Source organism: Rhamphochromis sp. 'chilingali' (genome assembly GCF_963969265.1).
Source record: "Rhamphochromis sp. 'chilingali' genome assembly, chromosome: 19".
Taxonomy (NCBI): domain Eukaryota; kingdom Metazoa; phylum Chordata; class Actinopteri; order Cichliformes; family Cichlidae; genus Rhamphochromis; species Rhamphochromis sp. 'chilingali'.
This window is the reverse complement of record NC_137946.1, coordinates 33660545-33676781: the sequence shown is the minus strand read 5'-3', so window position 1 is coordinate 33676781 and position 16237 is coordinate 33660545. Positions and strand designations below refer to the sequence as shown.

At 45.6% G+C, this 16237-nt stretch overlaps 2 protein-coding genes across 4 annotated transcripts; one reads left to right on the top strand and one right to left on the bottom strand.

Annotated features, from left to right (window-relative positions):
- Positions 1-297: 297 nt before the first annotated feature.
- LOC308387694 (P2Y purinoceptor 3-like) lies at positions 298-2767 on the top strand (the record flags this gene model as incomplete). Its single annotated transcript, XM_080867930.1, has 2 exons — positions 298-770; positions 1858-2767. The coding sequence occupies exons 1-2, from the start codon at positions 328-330 to the stop codon at positions 2765-2767; spliced, it is 1353 nt and encodes a 450-aa protein (XP_080724056.1). The 5' UTR covers positions 298-327.
- A 2897-nt stretch (positions 2768-5664) lies between these two features.
- LOC308387699 (uncharacterized protein) lies at positions 5665-15581 on the bottom strand. 3 transcript variants are annotated; one of them, XM_080867945.1, is made up of 9 exons: positions 15425-15581; positions 14436-14666; positions 14022-14160; positions 12550-12695; positions 11938-11990; positions 10421-10533; positions 9900-10007; positions 8307-8516; positions 5665-8156 (listed from the first exon to the last, which is right to left on the bottom strand). In XM_080867945.1, the coding sequence occupies exons 2-9, from the start codon at positions 14636-14638 to the stop codon at positions 7845-7847; spliced, it is 1284 nt and encodes a 427-aa protein (XP_080724071.1). In that variant the 5' UTR covers positions 14639-14666; positions 15425-15581; the 3' UTR covers positions 5665-7844. The 3 variants fall into 3 exon arrangements, with proteins under 3 accessions (XP_080724071.1, XP_080724070.1, XP_080724069.1); XM_080867944.1 differs by having other exon boundaries at positions 10409-10533; positions 14436-14661; positions 15425-15572; XM_080867943.1 differs by having other exon boundaries at positions 5666-8156; positions 10409-10533; positions 15425-15580.
- Between the last annotated feature and the right edge of the window lie 656 nt (positions 15582-16237).

Below are 16237 nucleotides of genomic sequence, written 5' to 3'. Positions count from 1 at the left end.
AGAACAGACCACCAGCCTGCTGTACGAACGGTCTGGAAAGTTTCATTAATGATTGAGGGGCTAATTGAGCGAGACAGAGTCTTCATCAGCATAACGTTGGTGGTACATTCTGAACAACCTTTCCCGAGAATAATGAGGCAATAAGGCTGTGTTTTCTTTGCTCTCTTTCCCTCTCTTGTCACAGAGACATGGATCAGTCAACATTGAGCCGAGACCGAGGATGGATAGATGGCTAGATAGATAGCACCTGAAGAGGAAGGAGCTGAGATGATGCCAGACAAGCCTGAACTAATCCTCTTCTGCCACAAATAGCCTCAGCGGTTCATCATGGGGTTGAGTCAAACCTCAAGCATCACCCCAGACATCAGCTTGCTGGCGGCAGTTGTGGCGAGCAACCATCTCAACACGTCAGGCACCTCGCACACCTCGACACTCCCTCTGCCTTCATGCAGTATCGATGAATCCTACAAATATGTCTTCCTACCCGTCTGCTACTCGCTGACCTTCCTTTTCAGCCTTACCCTCAACTCAGTGGTGCTCCTGCGCTCCTGCTGCCATCATGGACGTCGTTGGAACACTTCCTTGATCTATATGGTGAACTTGGCCACCACTGACCTGATGTATGGCCTGTCTCTGCCCTTCCTGGTGGCAAGCTATGTGCTGAGGGACTGCTGGGTGTTTGGGGACTTCATGTGCCGCCTCGTACGCTTCCTGTTCTACTTCAATCTCTACTGCTCCATCTTCTTCCTTACCTGCATCTCTGTGCACAGGTAGGACAGCCTAGAAACAGTGCAGCAAAATGAAAATGTAAAAGTTTATCTTCCGCATAAATGTTGTCTAAACTTTAACCAAAATACCAGAAAATCTGCACAATAAATACAAAAAAATGAAGGTTTTGTGAATATTTGGATTTAATGTAAGACTTTGTGAGTTTAATTTAAGTTTCCTGTCACGACCAACTCTCAGAGTTTACCAAGAGTTGGTTGTGGCAGATTTTCAGTTGGTGCCATTAAAGCTCAAGTTAAAGTCGGCTTGATGGCATCTTGCTGCTTTTTGTTGTTTATCAAATTGTTTTGTAATCGTTGTTATTATGAGACTGGTTTAGTAACTCAGATATCCAGCTCCTCCCCCTTTGTTTCCAGCTCATAACCAGAAGCACACTTTCACCGACACTACAAACAAATAATTACTGCTCATATTATTTCCTGGTAATGTTAATTTTTGATGGATTTCTCATCTTTGCGATTTGAACTTTGACTGGCTAACAGGAAATTAGCAAGCTATCAGATTCTTCTGATCTTTGAGCCCATCGGAAGTTGATCAGATGTTTGCAACAGGTGAGCTGATGGGTTTGACCTCAAAGCTTGTGATCAAAATAAACTGCCGACCTAACCAAAAGCCATTCTGTTAAAGAGCCACATAATTGTTCAGTAGGTTTGAATGGGTAAGCTTCAGCTGATAATTCGACCCCTGATAATCTGAACCTGACATCGTTGTCATCAGTCCATACTAAATAAAGGCTAGTTCTCATTTGCTCCATTAGCTCACTACCTCTAAGGTAGGTGTGGTTTATCTGTTAGTTTGTTAGCGGGATCACCTGATATGTTGCAGTCAGATTTGCATAAAAATACTATTTATGTGAAAGGTTGGCTTATACGTTAGTAATCAGGTGCTGAACTGAGATGAGAAGCTGTTTCCTTTCAGATCAACTCTTCTATGGATTTTTGACTTTCTGAGTTTTCTGTTATTTCTGTTTGACACATGGCTGAAAACAGGTTACATGAACCTCAGTGTAAATGCTGAATAAGCAGAGGTTAAACTGATGGACTGAACTGACCACTAGTCGTCTCTCCACAGGTATCTGGGGATCTGTCATCCAATGAGGACCATCACACTGGAAAGTAAGCGGGTGGTGAAGGGGATCTGCGCATTAGTTTGGGTGGTGGTCTTCATTCTCACCTGCCCCATCTTCAGGTTCGCCCAGACCGGATACGTTAGGCGCAGAGCTGGTGAGGCTGTTGAGCCTGGAGAAGGGAGCGATTATGGGAACAGAACTGGAGACCAGGTCGGCGAGGAGTACATAAACTGCTGGGATGATGCCATAGATAAGGAGTTTGCAGACTACGTCCCATATGGCATTGTTCTCCACCTTCTAGGTTTCTTTGTGCCCTTTGTCATCATTGCCTGGTGCTACTCCCACGTGGTCCGGACAATATTTCAGACCCTGCGCTCTCCTCCCAGTTCAATAGAGGGTGGCGAGGATGGACCAGTGGGTGACGGGTCTGTGGAAGGAGTTCGAGGGCGCGAGAGAACCTCCGTCTCTATTTCTGGCTCACAGTACTCACACTACATCCGCCGGCGGCGGAAATCCATTAAAACCATTGTCACTATCACACTGCTGTTTGCACTCTGCTTCCTACCCTTCCATGTGACTCGCACGCTCTTCCTGCTCCTGCGGCGGGGACAGCTTGGCGGCTGCAATGCCATGAAGACCGTCTCCATCTGCTACAAGGTCACCAGACCTTTGGCCTCCTGCAACGCATGGCTCAATGCTCTGCTCTACTTCCTCACGGGCGATAAAGGTGGCCCCAGCTGCTGGCCAGCCGAACGCACCATCCATCGAGACCGCCGGAACGGCTCCCTCTGGTGGCCGCTGAAGATCCTCAAAAGAGATGGAGTGGGAGAAGACGATCACGAGGTGGCCGAGAGGGTTGAAAGGGAGGTGCACATAGAGAACGAGTCCAAGTCCTCCAGAGTTATCTTCTAGGATGCCATAGATCCTCAGTGGGTTACAGGCCATGTGGGATTGCTGTTTTTGATTTGAGGATGTCTACAGACTCCTCAATGCACCACACATGGCATCGGTAATTTCTTAAGAAGAAGCATTTCCAACTTGTTAAAGCATACGAAAAAACTGCAGCGATACCTGGCCAGACGTTGTTACCAGTCAGTCTGAACACTGGAATTGTTTGTAAAAATGAAAACAGTGACAAACTGATGGAGGAGATGGTGTCTATTTCAAATATTCTGTAACTGAATTGTAAACAAAGCTGTCAAATTGTTAAGTCCCAACAACAGAAACTCTGATATATTTATTCTTAATTTAGTGATTTGAGCTCCTGATGATTTCATGACCAGCAGCAAAGTGAGCTTGGTTCCTCCCCACTGTTGCCAAGTGGTGCTTATATGGGATGATCTGATTGTTGAGGTCCTTTCTTTAAAATAGTAGGCTATTTACCTTAAGTGCATTAAGAGGAGCTTTTCCATGTTGATTTGCCCGTTGATACTCTCAGTATGGATGATTCTGAAATGATTAGCTACCTGCATTAATCTGTTTTTATTTATTGTATTTATTTCTTTGACTCGCAGGCAGCCGCTCTCGAGCCCTGTAGTGGCTTTCACAAAGCAGAAACATTTCACTTCACACAGGAGGGAGGGACAATTTTTTGCTTTTAACGAATAAATCAAGAATTTCAACAATTCACAGCTGTATCGTCAAAGCTTGAAGGGAGGGCGGCTCGCGCCTTTCTCCTTCCGCCTTCCTTCGACAGTCCAAACACATGTATGCCTGGCTGTCTCATTGTGCTACACCTGCCCAGGTGCATGTCACCTTTGACAGCTGGGATAGGGTTGTGACCACAGCGGCGCTGCTTTGGATAAGTAGAAAAAAACAGATGGATGGGTTTGCAATGTTGAAAATACATATGAATCCTTTTTTATGTACTTTAATCTCTCAGAAAAAAGGCAGAGAAGAAAAATATTTGTACATGAATCCAGTGAAGGCCAAATTTGATTAAAGCTGCATGTTAAATATCTGTGAAATATGTTGAATTTTAAACAATAAGCATACAGATCACAAGGACACGGAGTCCTGACCAATCAGTAGAAACTGCTGTGTCAGTTTTAGTCAGTTTAGAAACACACTGTGTTTTCAGCACTGAGTTATTAACATTTTAAAGTGACCATTATGATTTTATGCTGCGACTTTTGCACCTGCTGACTGCAGCCGTGCCGGCCCGGCTGTTTGGATGGATCTCCTTCAGAGGCACGCGCTGCAGCTTCCTGTCATGTTGTTGTCCAGCCTGGGTCACTCTGTGATATCACACCTCATTTCTTTGATGTGTTTGTGGGACTTTGTCTGGATTAAAGTGGGTTGTTGAACTCAGCTCTCTGTGCGGCCTTGTTTGTGGATCTGTCTTTGCTCAGAAATGTTTAATCAGCTTTTTCAGAGACAAATCAGCCGGGCTTCTGCTGACATCATACAATAACTAATACTAAGCAGCCTTCATGTCATCACTGTTATTTATTACACAGTTTTAGATTCTGGGTGAAACTTTCATACAAAGTCCAGCTGAAGCTGACAGGATACTAAACTGGTGGCTGAGTGGTGTCACTGCACAGGAACACGTCTCCAAAACATCCCAGACATAATCAAGCAATTGTGTTTTCACTGTTAAACAAATGTTAACCTCAAACTATCATCAGAGAAACAAAGGTTAAATCAGAGGCAGCGGTTTCCCTCTCTGTGTTCATCTTTCACTCATGTTCCAAACGTGCTGCAAATACATCTTCACATCACCAAAATCAGAAGAAAGTGGAAAAAACTCACATCTGACGTTATTTTTTGTACACAGATTAAATAGCACCAGAAATCTTTGGCACAACTTCACCTACTTCTAAGGTGCATGCATGAGAAACTAACACCACACAGGTGTCGAACTCCAGGCCTCGAGGGCCGGTGTCCTGCAGGGTTCAGATGTGTCCTTGATCCAACACAGCTGATCTAAATGGCTAAATTACCTCCTCAACATGTCTTTAAGTTCTCCAGAGGCCTGGGAGCTTGAGGGTCCTGCAGTATCTTAGCTGTTCCCAGGACTGCGCTCTTCTGGACAGAGATCTCCGACGTTGTTCCCGGGATCTGCTGGAGTCACCCTCCTAGTGCTCCGATTACCACTGGGACCACCATTCTCAAGATTCTCGTGTTTCTTCTTCCTGATGTTGCTGTCATTCAGGGTCACTACATCGATCACTACGGCCGTCTTCTTCTGTTTGTCTACCACCACTCTGTCCGGTTGGTTAGCCACCACCGGTTTGTCCGTCTGTATCTGGAAGTCCCACAGGATCTTAGCTCGGTCATTCTCCACCACCATAGGGGGCGTGTCCCATTTTGACCTCGGGACTTCCAGGTTATACTCGGCACAGATGTTCCTGTACACTATGCCGGCCACTTGGCTATGGCGTTCCATGTATGCCCTGTCTGCAGGCATCTTGCTGTTATGTGCAGCCTGCAGCTGGGGTCTTGTCTGGTGTGGCAGACCCCAGCCTCCATGGACTTAGAGTTTGTTCCTATGCTGCCATGTTTAGTGTTTTCCAACACACACACACACACACACACACACACACACACACACACACACACACACACACACACACACACACACACGTGTATTTTTGACTAATACAGTGAGCCGTCTTTACCAGAAATGACATCTTATTGTCCAGGCTTTCTCAGAGCTAACAATTAGATTCTTTTTCCGACACATGCTGGCAGACAAGCATTCCTGAGTTGCACTTAGAGCATATCTGTGTAGTGGACAGAATTAATATTACACCAACTGCAGACAGTTATTCTGGAGACACACAAAACAGTCTGTGTGGACTCATTAAGTTTATTTACAGGAGCCGTGCTGTATAAACACGACAGAAAGAAACCTTAAGATTAGAAAGGAAACAAAACTGCAACACGACTACAGCATGTGTGGTGAGCTAACACAAAACAAACACGGATCTCACTCCCACCAAGATAAACTAAGCTTTACACAGTGAACACTTTTATTACTTACTAAACTAAAAATAACCAAAACAAACAAGTAAAATGACGAGATGGACGACAAATAGTGAGTTTCCCTCTAAAAACAAGAGCTGATGCAACATTAAGGTATTTTATTAGGAGGGTGGTGCCTCCATAACTTCTCTCACTACACCCAAGATCTTCAACAAAAAATCAGAAAATTAAGGAACTCATTGAACTAAATTACCAAAGAAAAACTTAAAGCTTATCACAGAACAGAAACAGTGACGATTATAACTGATCCTCTTATGGCCTCTGACAGCGGACTAATCTCTGTGATTGTCCAGGCCCCATCTTATCTTAATGACCTTGTAGTACCATATCACCCTATTAGAGCACTTTGCTCTCGCTCTGCAGGCCTACTTGTTGTTCCTAGAGTATTTAAAAGTAGAATGGGAGGCAGAGCCTTCAGTTTTCAGGCCCCTCTTCTGTGGAACCAGCTTCCAGTTTGGATTCAGGAGACAGACACTATCTCTACTTTCAAGATTAGGCTTCAAACTTTCCTTTTTGCTAAAGCATATAGTTAGTGCTGGACCAGGTGACCCTGAATCCTCCCTTAGTTATGCTGCAATAGACGTAGGCTGCCGGGGATTCCCATGATGCACTGGGTGTTTCTTCTTCACTCACTATGTGTTTATACACCTCTCTGCATTTAATAATTAGTGCTTATTAATCTCTGACTCATCCACAGCGAGTCTTTGTCCTTGAAATAATGAACGTTTATTGTAACGATTGAGGTAGATTTGAGTGTACAATGTTTATTAGAGGCAGCTCTGCTAATCACAGCAGAGGGTGGCACTAGAAGGTGATTAAATCTACAAAGCTTGGTCCTCTGTGGAGCTGGAACCATGATTTCACAGTAATCTGATTACACTTTGAGAGTTCCCGTCAGCCCTGAATCATAGGATATCGCTGCAGGGATCAGCCCATTAAAAACACAGTGACCGTCCAAATCTCAGCATATAAAGTGCAGTTAGTGATAATGTCACTGTGTAGAGCTCACTCTGCCTGCTGCCAGCTGTGGGCAAACACATTTAGATTCATGCTGTGAGATGATTTCTGAAGGCCTGAGAATCAGCTTGATTGGCTCATTTAAAATGAGCTGAATCGACTCCTGAGAGGAAACGGGGCCTGCGATCCTGCCGCGCTCTGCGCTCTAATCACACCTTCAGACTGTGAGGTAAAACCTACTGCAGTGCTTCGCTTTCTGCCTGTCGGTGTCACAGATTTGCTTCTATTTGTGTCATCTAAAACCTGCCAACACCTCGTTGCACAGACTCACAGTCTCATCTCTGTAGCAGCATCAGTGCTGGAGGTCTCTATAACCTGCAAATAATCAGCACCGCCCTTCCTGTGTCTGTTTCTTCACAGGACAACTGTGAGCACTAACTGTCCTTTATAATAGTAATTAAAACTAAAAGCAAAGTGCCATTGTTATAAACTCCAGTCACATATATTAGTGACAGCTCTGGAGTCACACCAGTTTACATCACGGACTCACAGGGAGTAAAAGCAGCCTTCACAAATCAATATGTATTAAATACTTTGGACTTTTAGACCAATAAAATTCTGAGGTGTGTTTTCAACAGCGGCTTTAGCAGGCGAGAACATTTATCACACAGTAAGCACAAAAGTTGAAGCATTGGAATATTTGTAAGGTGGTTCTTGAGACCACTCTTTGTGTTCTGAGCTAAACTGGGGGCTCATCCGAGATTTGTGCATCCTATAAACTTTGCTTGTTCAATGATGCTGCTTTTAAGTGAAGTGTCGATGTATTTTGGTTTGATGACTTATTAGCCTTTATTAGCTGCAGCGGGAGTTTAAATATAAAAGGTTTTCATTGGCTAATCAGTATAATTACGGATGAGGGTGGAAGTCCTCAATCTAAGCAAGTGTAGTAAATTTGAAGAGGGGCAGAGGGAGCAGGCCTCTCAGGTACAGCCTGATGCGGCGCTAGAGACTCAGCTTCCTTTGCACACCTGCCCTTCACCGATTAATTGATCAGCTCCCACTCCAAGTCGCTGATCAGCCTGTAATTGAGCTTCCGGTAGTTTTTGGGGTGAATCTGTCGCTGCCGCCACACCTCCTCATACAGGCTGCGTATGACCGTAGGCAGCAGTGGGAAGCCAGCGGTGCGAGCCAGTGTGTTGCAGTACTCCCACTGATCCTGGTCCAAGATCAGCAGGTGGCGATGCTGGACTCCCCGCTCCAGCTTCTCCTGCAGCTCCCGCCGGACCTCATCCTCCATCTGAACTCGAGAGGGTAACGTGACCGAGCCCTCCAACACGGCCAGGGCGAACTGGACCTGCAGCGATAGAAGACAAACGAACCTAACAACCGAAGCTACCTAACAAACGGCATTCAAACCAGAGTAAGTCCGCTCTGCTTCTTAGAAAGTCGACACTGGGACTGCTGCAGTGGAGAACAGTGGGTATGACGGTACACTGCCGCTCACCTGGCAGTTGAAGTTGGGGAAGGGGCAGATGATCTTGCAGATGCCGATGAAAAAGAGCGAGGGGAAGGCGGGTGGCACCAGAAAGCGGTACAGAGGTGACATCATCTGGTCCTGGATGTCCAGACCCAGCTGGGCTGCGTCCAAGAACGGAAACCTGAAGTTATACCCGGTGCAGAACATCAGGACATCCGCCTCCGTCACCGAGCCGTCCTGGAACCCATCACAGTGTCAAATACAACCAACCAATCACAGGAGGCGTCTGCTTGAACTTTATTATATGCAGTGGCTTGCAAAAGTATTCGGCCCCCTTGAACTTTCCCACATTTTGTCACATTACAGCCACAAACATGAATCAGTTTTATTGGACTTCCAGGTGAAAGACCAACACAAAGTGGTGCACACGTGAGAAGTGGAACGAAAATCATACATGATTCAAACATCTTTTACAAATAAATAACTGCAAAGTGGGGTGTGCGTAATTATTCACCCCCTTTGGTCTGAGTGCAGTCAGTTGCACATAGACATTGCCTGATGAGTGCTAATGACTAAATAGAGTGCACCTGTGTGTAATCTAATGTCAGTACAGATACAGCTGCTCTGTGACGGCCTCAGAGGTTGTCTGAGAGAATATTGGGAGCAACAACACCATGAAGTCCAAAGAACACAGCAGACAGGTCAGGGATGAAGTTATTGAGACATTTAAAGCAGGCTTAGGCTACAAAAAGATTTCCCAAGCCTTGAACATCCCACAGAGCACTGTTCAAGCGATCATTCAGAAATGGAAGGAGTATGGCACAACTGTAAACCTACCAAGACAAGGCCGTCCACCTAAACTCACAGGCCGAACAAGCAGAGCGCTGATCAGAAATGCAGCCAAGAGGCCCATGGTGACTCTGGACGAGCTGCAGAGATCTACAGCTCAGGTGGGGGAATCTGTCCATAGGACAACTATTAGTCGTGCACTGCACAAAGTTGGCCTTTATGGCAGAGTGGCAAGAAGAAAGCCATTGTTAACAGAAAACCATAAGAACTCCCGTTTGCAGTTTGCCACAAGCCATGTGGGGGACACAGCAAACATGTGGAAGAAGCTGCTCTGGTCAGATGAGACCAACATGCAAAACGCTATGTGTGGAAAACTAACACTGCACATCACTCTGAACACACCATCCCCACTGTCAGATATGGTGGTGGCAGCATCATGCTCTGGGGGGGCTTCTCTTCAGCAGGGACAGGGAAGCTGGTCAGAGTTGATGGGGCGATGGATGGAGCCAAATACAGGGCAGTCTTGGAAGTAAACCTCTTGGAGTCTGCAAAAGACTTGAGACTGGGGCGGAGGTTCACCTTCCAGCAGGACAACAACCCTGAACATAAAGCCAGGGCAACACTGGGATGGTTTAAAACAAAACATATCCATGTGTTAGACTGGCCCAGTCAAAGTCCAGATCTAAATCCAATCCAGAATCTGTGGCAAGATCTGAAAACTGCTGTTCACAAACGCTAATCTGACTGAGCTGGAGGGCCGAATACTTTCACAAGCCACTGTCTCAGGTGGACTTCCTGCAGTGGAGGATTAATACAGTTGAGGTCAGTCACCTGGAAGCGAATTCTGCCGTCGTCCTCGACGGCCTCTACTGAGCTGGACTGTTGAATCCCATCAGGCAGAGGGAAGGTGATCCGAGGGCGGCGGTGACTCAGAGTCACCTGTGAGATGAAGAAAGAAAAACACGCCGTGAGTCTAAAGCTCCGTCACACGCTTTCTGCACTCGCTGCTCGTCCCAGGCTGCAGTTATGCAGCGTAACCTGCTGTTAACTTCTTTAAAGACACAATTATACGTCTTTGCTCTCGCTCCTCTTCCTCCTGCTCTCTAACCAGAGGCTTCCTGTGGCTTTGTCAAACAGTTAATACAAATGTAGGAACATGCACCCTCTGTCTATCACCTGGCACCTTCCTCCCATCAGAGGAGGAACCCACTGGTGCCCAGTGGGTTCCTCCAAAATAATCTCACACTCGTCAGGCATTCTGGTAGGTCAACTAAAATATGCAAGAAATAAAGATAATAATAATAAAAATAATACATCTGCATGCAGATGTTAGTTGTTACCTGGGCACCCACATTGGCCAACTCGAGGGAAATATCCAGACCTGATGCTTTGGCTCCCAGAACGACCACCGACTGACCCGCAAACGGCTCCGCGAATCGATACGAGTGACTGTGGAGCACTTTCCCTGCACACAGAGAGGCACACTGGTTCTAGAATGGATCACTGGGAGGGATGCTCTGTGCAGCGGTGACAGCTGTTCCAGAGTAGGCGGGGTAAAAGTTGTCCCACAAGGCTGGCCGACATGATAGATGATGGGCAGGGCTGTGAATACTCAAGACTGTGTTTATTGAACGCAGTATGGAGAAGAACAACGAGAATTAAGAGACCTGGTGACCAGTGATGGACGTTAGACCAGCTGTAAAACTGGAGGCAGTTTGTTCGCACTAACCACAACAACTACCATCTTCATCTGATGCGGCCCCCCTGGCGCCAGCTGGATGCTCAAGGCAAAAGCTGACGGGAATAACACAACTCTCCGTTAGATAACAAAACAGCTGCTGTGACTCCTCATTCAAGGTCACCGGCGCCGACCGAAGATTGCTGACTTTTGCATAACCGGGTGAAGGGACACTTTCTCTCCGCTGAACACGGAACACGCACGCATGTACACTGATGCAGACCTACACTCACCTCCACCCCCTCCAAACGCCTTCGAAGCTTATGTCTTTATGTTGTGAGATGTGCTGATTCGTGTGTTGAGGTGTTTTTTTCTGTTCTCAAACTGATCTCCCTGTTGGAGCTCAGTCTGGGAGGAGTTCTTTTCTTCTCCTCGTCTTTCCTCATGTTGTGCATTTTCCATGGTTTCGGTTCGGGTGGCTGCTCGTGGGGTCGACCGGCCAGAGCTACCTAGCCTGACCGGTCTCCCCAATGTGATGTTTGTGCATTGTATATACGGTCGGCAGGGTATCTATCTTAATTGCCCCTTGGAGATAAATAAAGTCTCTCTGACTGACTTGGCTGAGCTGCCTGTTGAGCTTTCATTCAAACTTCTTTGGTGTCCAGAAGCCTCTGAAACCTCTGATTTTACCAACTGACTGAAACACGAAGGTTTCCCGGAGGTGTCTGAACACACCCGGAGGTACGCTTTGTGGGGATTCAGCACAAAATGAGAACAATGCTGGTGTGTCTAACCAGCCACACGAACATTCCTGAAGCTCACACCGATGCGGCTCAGTTTGAAGTGTCACGATCTGCTGTGAACTCGCAAAACTGTCCACACCTTCAGTGTGCAGCAGACAGAAAGGAGAGGACTGAGCTCTGAGCGCAGTCCTTCCGCTGATCCAATCTAGCACCAGCGAACCTCGATTTACTAAACTGACACAGATTAATGCTAATCACGACTGAGTGTTTACAGATGTTACTGAGGCTTAAACACAAGAATAAACCTGATGAAGTCATCAGCAGTTCACTGCATTCATTCAATCTCCTCAGAAAAACAAATTTCTATCATATCAGGAACTTTTCATTAAAATACTTGCTTGTTGTAAAAGCTTTGTTTTTGTTATGAAGGCATAAATGTTTGTTTTACCTTTAAAGTTCTCGATGCCTGGTATGAGTGGGATGTGAGGGTCTGAGTAGTGCCTTTAAAACAGACGAGAATAAGAGTCAAAATAATAAGAGCCGCTGAAGCAGGTGAACTCAGAGCTTTGGCACCCTCAAGTGGCAGCAGGGGGCAGAGGCTTTTATTCTGAAGTAAAGCCTACAGAGTCATTTCAAAATAAAATGCTCACCTTCAAATTAAGAGCTTTAATACACACTTTGTAACTTTCTGCTTTTGGATAAAATCTTTTTCTTTCTCCAAAACACAAAATCTTAGACTTCACAAGATTCACACTTTTATTTGTAAATGTCAACATTTAAAGACTTTTAAAAAAAGACATCGTATTAAAGTTGCACTCTGGAATAATTAGTGAATGCAAATATGTTGAATCGCAGCCACACGCTGACCAGGTGTTACGGCTCATTAGCCAATGAGATGCTGTAGTTTAACCTTTGATTTAATGAAACTTTAAACTACGTCTGAGACCATCAACTCATGGGCGAAGTGTTGGTCACAGAACCAGATTCATATGTTTCTGCACTATTACTTTTATTTGCCATCGCCCCCTGCTGGTCATTAGAACGCAGTGTGTGATCTCACCCCGAGCAGACGAAGACAGAGTCAAACATCTCAGTTTTCTGATGACCTGAAGAATCAGATGATGTCACTTCCCACGCCGTCCTCTCCTCCACCTCGCTCTCTGTCGTCACATTGACGGGCTTCACGCTTTCCACGACAGTGTTGAACTGACAAAAAGAGTCACAGTGAGGAAAGTGGCGCCGCGGGAGGTTTACTTTTGTATTGTATCATATTTGAGACAAATCAGATCTCTTAGAAAATTCAAGGCGAGCAGATTTTTATTGACGGAGCTGAAATCGTCTCCAAGTCTCTGATGATCCTGGGGTCCACACCGGTGGCAGGTACTCAGGTGTTGGCTTTATACTAGAGAGCAGTTTAGTCATATTAGAAACTCCATCAGTGACGAAGCATCAGGCTGTTCCTGGATGCAGCGATGTTTCCTTATGTTTAACACCCTGTTACAGCCAATCAGATCACTGTCACGGCTTCATAAACCAGAACTAAAAAAACTCAGGACAACAAACCACAATCACACTTGTTTCTTTCAGGGATTCTGAAAAATAACCAGCCACGTAACATTAACCAGGTCAGGACTACTATTGGATGGATGGACTTTGTGTTTAGTGCTGTGACGTAGTGTTTGTGTAACTGCTGGATCTTTATTTGGGTTTTATGGTTTATTTAATACAGCGTGTGCCTGCAGAGGGAACATAAATGAGATGATGAATAAAGAAAAAGGAAATGAAAACTTTGTTTTGAGTTTGAGTTCGGTGTGTCACACCAGGCTTTATGAACAGCTTTCATTAAGCCTGAGGAAGCAACACCGCTGGTACATTTTCATGTACAAAGCATGCTGGGTAATCGCCTTGATTATCTTTATTGCCTATGAACAGCTGTTAGGATTGTCGCTCGTGTTTCTGGTACCAGGAGTTAAAACAGAAAGTTCAAACGAACGAAAGCTGCTTTTATCCAGCTGGGAAACTTGAAACCTCAGATCTTCTACTGCAGAGTGCGTCTGTGATCCTGATCAGGTCTCTGTTGAACCAGATTTTACTCTCTTGGTTAAATACAAGAAGCAGTCGAGCTGGTTGGAGCCTCGCTTCAGACTGTGGCTCGGAGTTAACATCTCCATGGTCACGGCTGTGGTCTTTCCCACAAACTCCACACTCTTACTTTTTACAGATGCAGACATTTTTCAATTTTCAATCCAATCAATGTTATTTAAAACAACAGCTGCCTCCAGGCGCTTTATACTGTAAAGACTCTACAATAAAACAAAGAAAGGAATAAAACATTACTGAGTCGATATTTTCCTTTCTGCACTCGAAGGGCATTAAATACAAAATGCTGCCATCGATAAAGATTTTAACTGAATCGTAAAGTCTACACGTATCACAAAGCAGCCACCTGCACCCTTCACTACATGACATCACAGACTGTGTTATGAGAGCCAGCAGCTTAAATCTGACTCAGAAGAATCCCGGGCGACTCACCCGGATGTGAGGCCGGATGCCGTGGCTCTGGCAGTACCTCTCCAGGTACCTCTGGACCTCCTGATGGGGCAGGAAGCTGCTAAGCTGGGGTTCAAAGGGGAAGTCCGGGAACATCATCACCTCCTTGGGCAGGTTGGTCCTGTCGGAATATCAGAAAACATTAACTGCGAGCACAGAAAGGAAACTTCACTGCAGCTCAGCCTTTCTCTCATGTTCATGTCAATGTAGGAGACTGCAGAGAGAACGAGCCCACAGGAAAGGACCAGAAACAACTGTGACTTTAGGCTTTAGTCGAGTCAGGACTGAAGCGTTAAGGATGACTTTACAACATAAATTATGCAAAGCTGCTCTCGTGAAACGTGGAGCCGGCCCTCGCAGCGAGCCCATCGATGGTGTGCAGACAGGTGAGCCTACCTGAGGTCTCTGTACATGCTGCTGTGCACCGGCAGCCCGTTATCAAGCTTTCCAACACGTTCGTCGTAACACCAGGTGCCGCCTACGTTTTCAGAGAGCTCGAACACCACCGGAGGAGCGAAGCGGCCTGAACGGGACAGGATGTGCCTGGCCGCGCAGAGTCCGGCTGCTCCGGCACCGACCACCGCCACCCGCTGCAACATCAGGTCTGTGCTGGTGACTCCACCTGAACTGAGCACGGAGACACAAACGCTCGAGATGAGGTCTGGTTATCACAGTGAGTAAACATGAGTGTGCATGCTGTATGAATACAGTACGTGCTGATCTGCTCCACCTCATTTCCTGTTGTAAATCTATGTTCCAGTGCTACGTGCTCACATCAAACACAGCACACAGACGGATAACTAGGTGATAACTGATTAATGTGAAATATTTCCGAGCATCAAAATGATCATTTTGCTGGTTTTGGCTTTGCGCTCCAGAAGAAGCCCCGCCCACCTGCTGATTAAATGTTCTGTTTATGAGGGGCAGCCAATCAGAAGAAAACTGGCATAAAGAGGCAGGAGTTGAAACTAGCGGAACTGAAGCTCTGATTATTTTGAACCCTGTTAGAGTCAAAGAATAAAAGGTATGTGAGTCTAAAGGTCACAGGTGACGCTGTGACTCTAATTTACAGTTTAACCCAGCCTGGACTTGGACCTGCAGGCTGCCACTTTACAGTCCGAGCCATTAGCTCCGCTCCTCCACACTTCACAGATGAGCAAATATGAACAACTCCCTTATCAGAATGCTAACAAGCTAACTCAGCCACAGTTTCATAAATCACGTTTATTCAACCCCATATTGCAAACTGCGCATGCCCACACCAGGCGGCCACAAACTTTTTAAGTCTACCTGTCAGTGCAGATCGCTCCGTTGCTACATTAAAGTCGGCACTTTTAAACAAAACACCCCGATTAATCAGTGATGATGAAGAAACAAGGAGTTACCGTCGTCCCGCTCAACCGTTTCCCGTCCCGGTGTCCGCGGAAATAAGCGAAAACATCGCTTAAACGTTAGCTAACTGAACCGCTGGGCGTCCATCCAGGTACCGAGGCACGACTCACGTCTCAACACCGCTCGGTTACCGCACAACGGCCCTGGTGTTACGGAGAAAACGGTCCCGTGTCTTCCGCTAACGTAATCAAAAAACTTCCGGAGTCCTTCACAATAAAAGCAGATAAGGACGTTTAGCGCCAGAAAACGGCAAAAATAATATTTTATTTTATTCTATTTTCAATACATTTTAGCTTCATTTAGTTGCCTGAGTGGATTTACTTTACTCAGATGTATTATTATGATTTTGTTTCCTCTGTTACATTTTATTGCTGGTATTATTTTATTTATCTATCGAACTATTTGTGTATTTATTTTAGCTGAACAGTCCTCCGATCAACGCTTCCTGTTTTTAGATAAACGGACTTTATTATTTTGAAAAAATAGTTCGATGATAGTTTAGGTTTTAGTGTATTAACCATCCTATTACGGCTGCTTGTCGTGTCAGTATTTAACAAAAATGACTTAAACTACATGTCCGGGTTTCTTTTGAAGTTAATTTTATAATAAAATGTTTGTTAGCTGTATCAGCCAGCTGACCTCTGAGAATGGTGTTTGCACTCCTCACTGCACGTTCAGTCCTCGGTCCTTCATCCGTTTTGGTTCCCGCTGCTTTAGATGTCCTGTCATAAACACGCGCTTACACTCTTACAGGTGAGAGCAGCAGGTAACAACGCACCCTCAGTCAATAAACAGAGGGTCCAGGA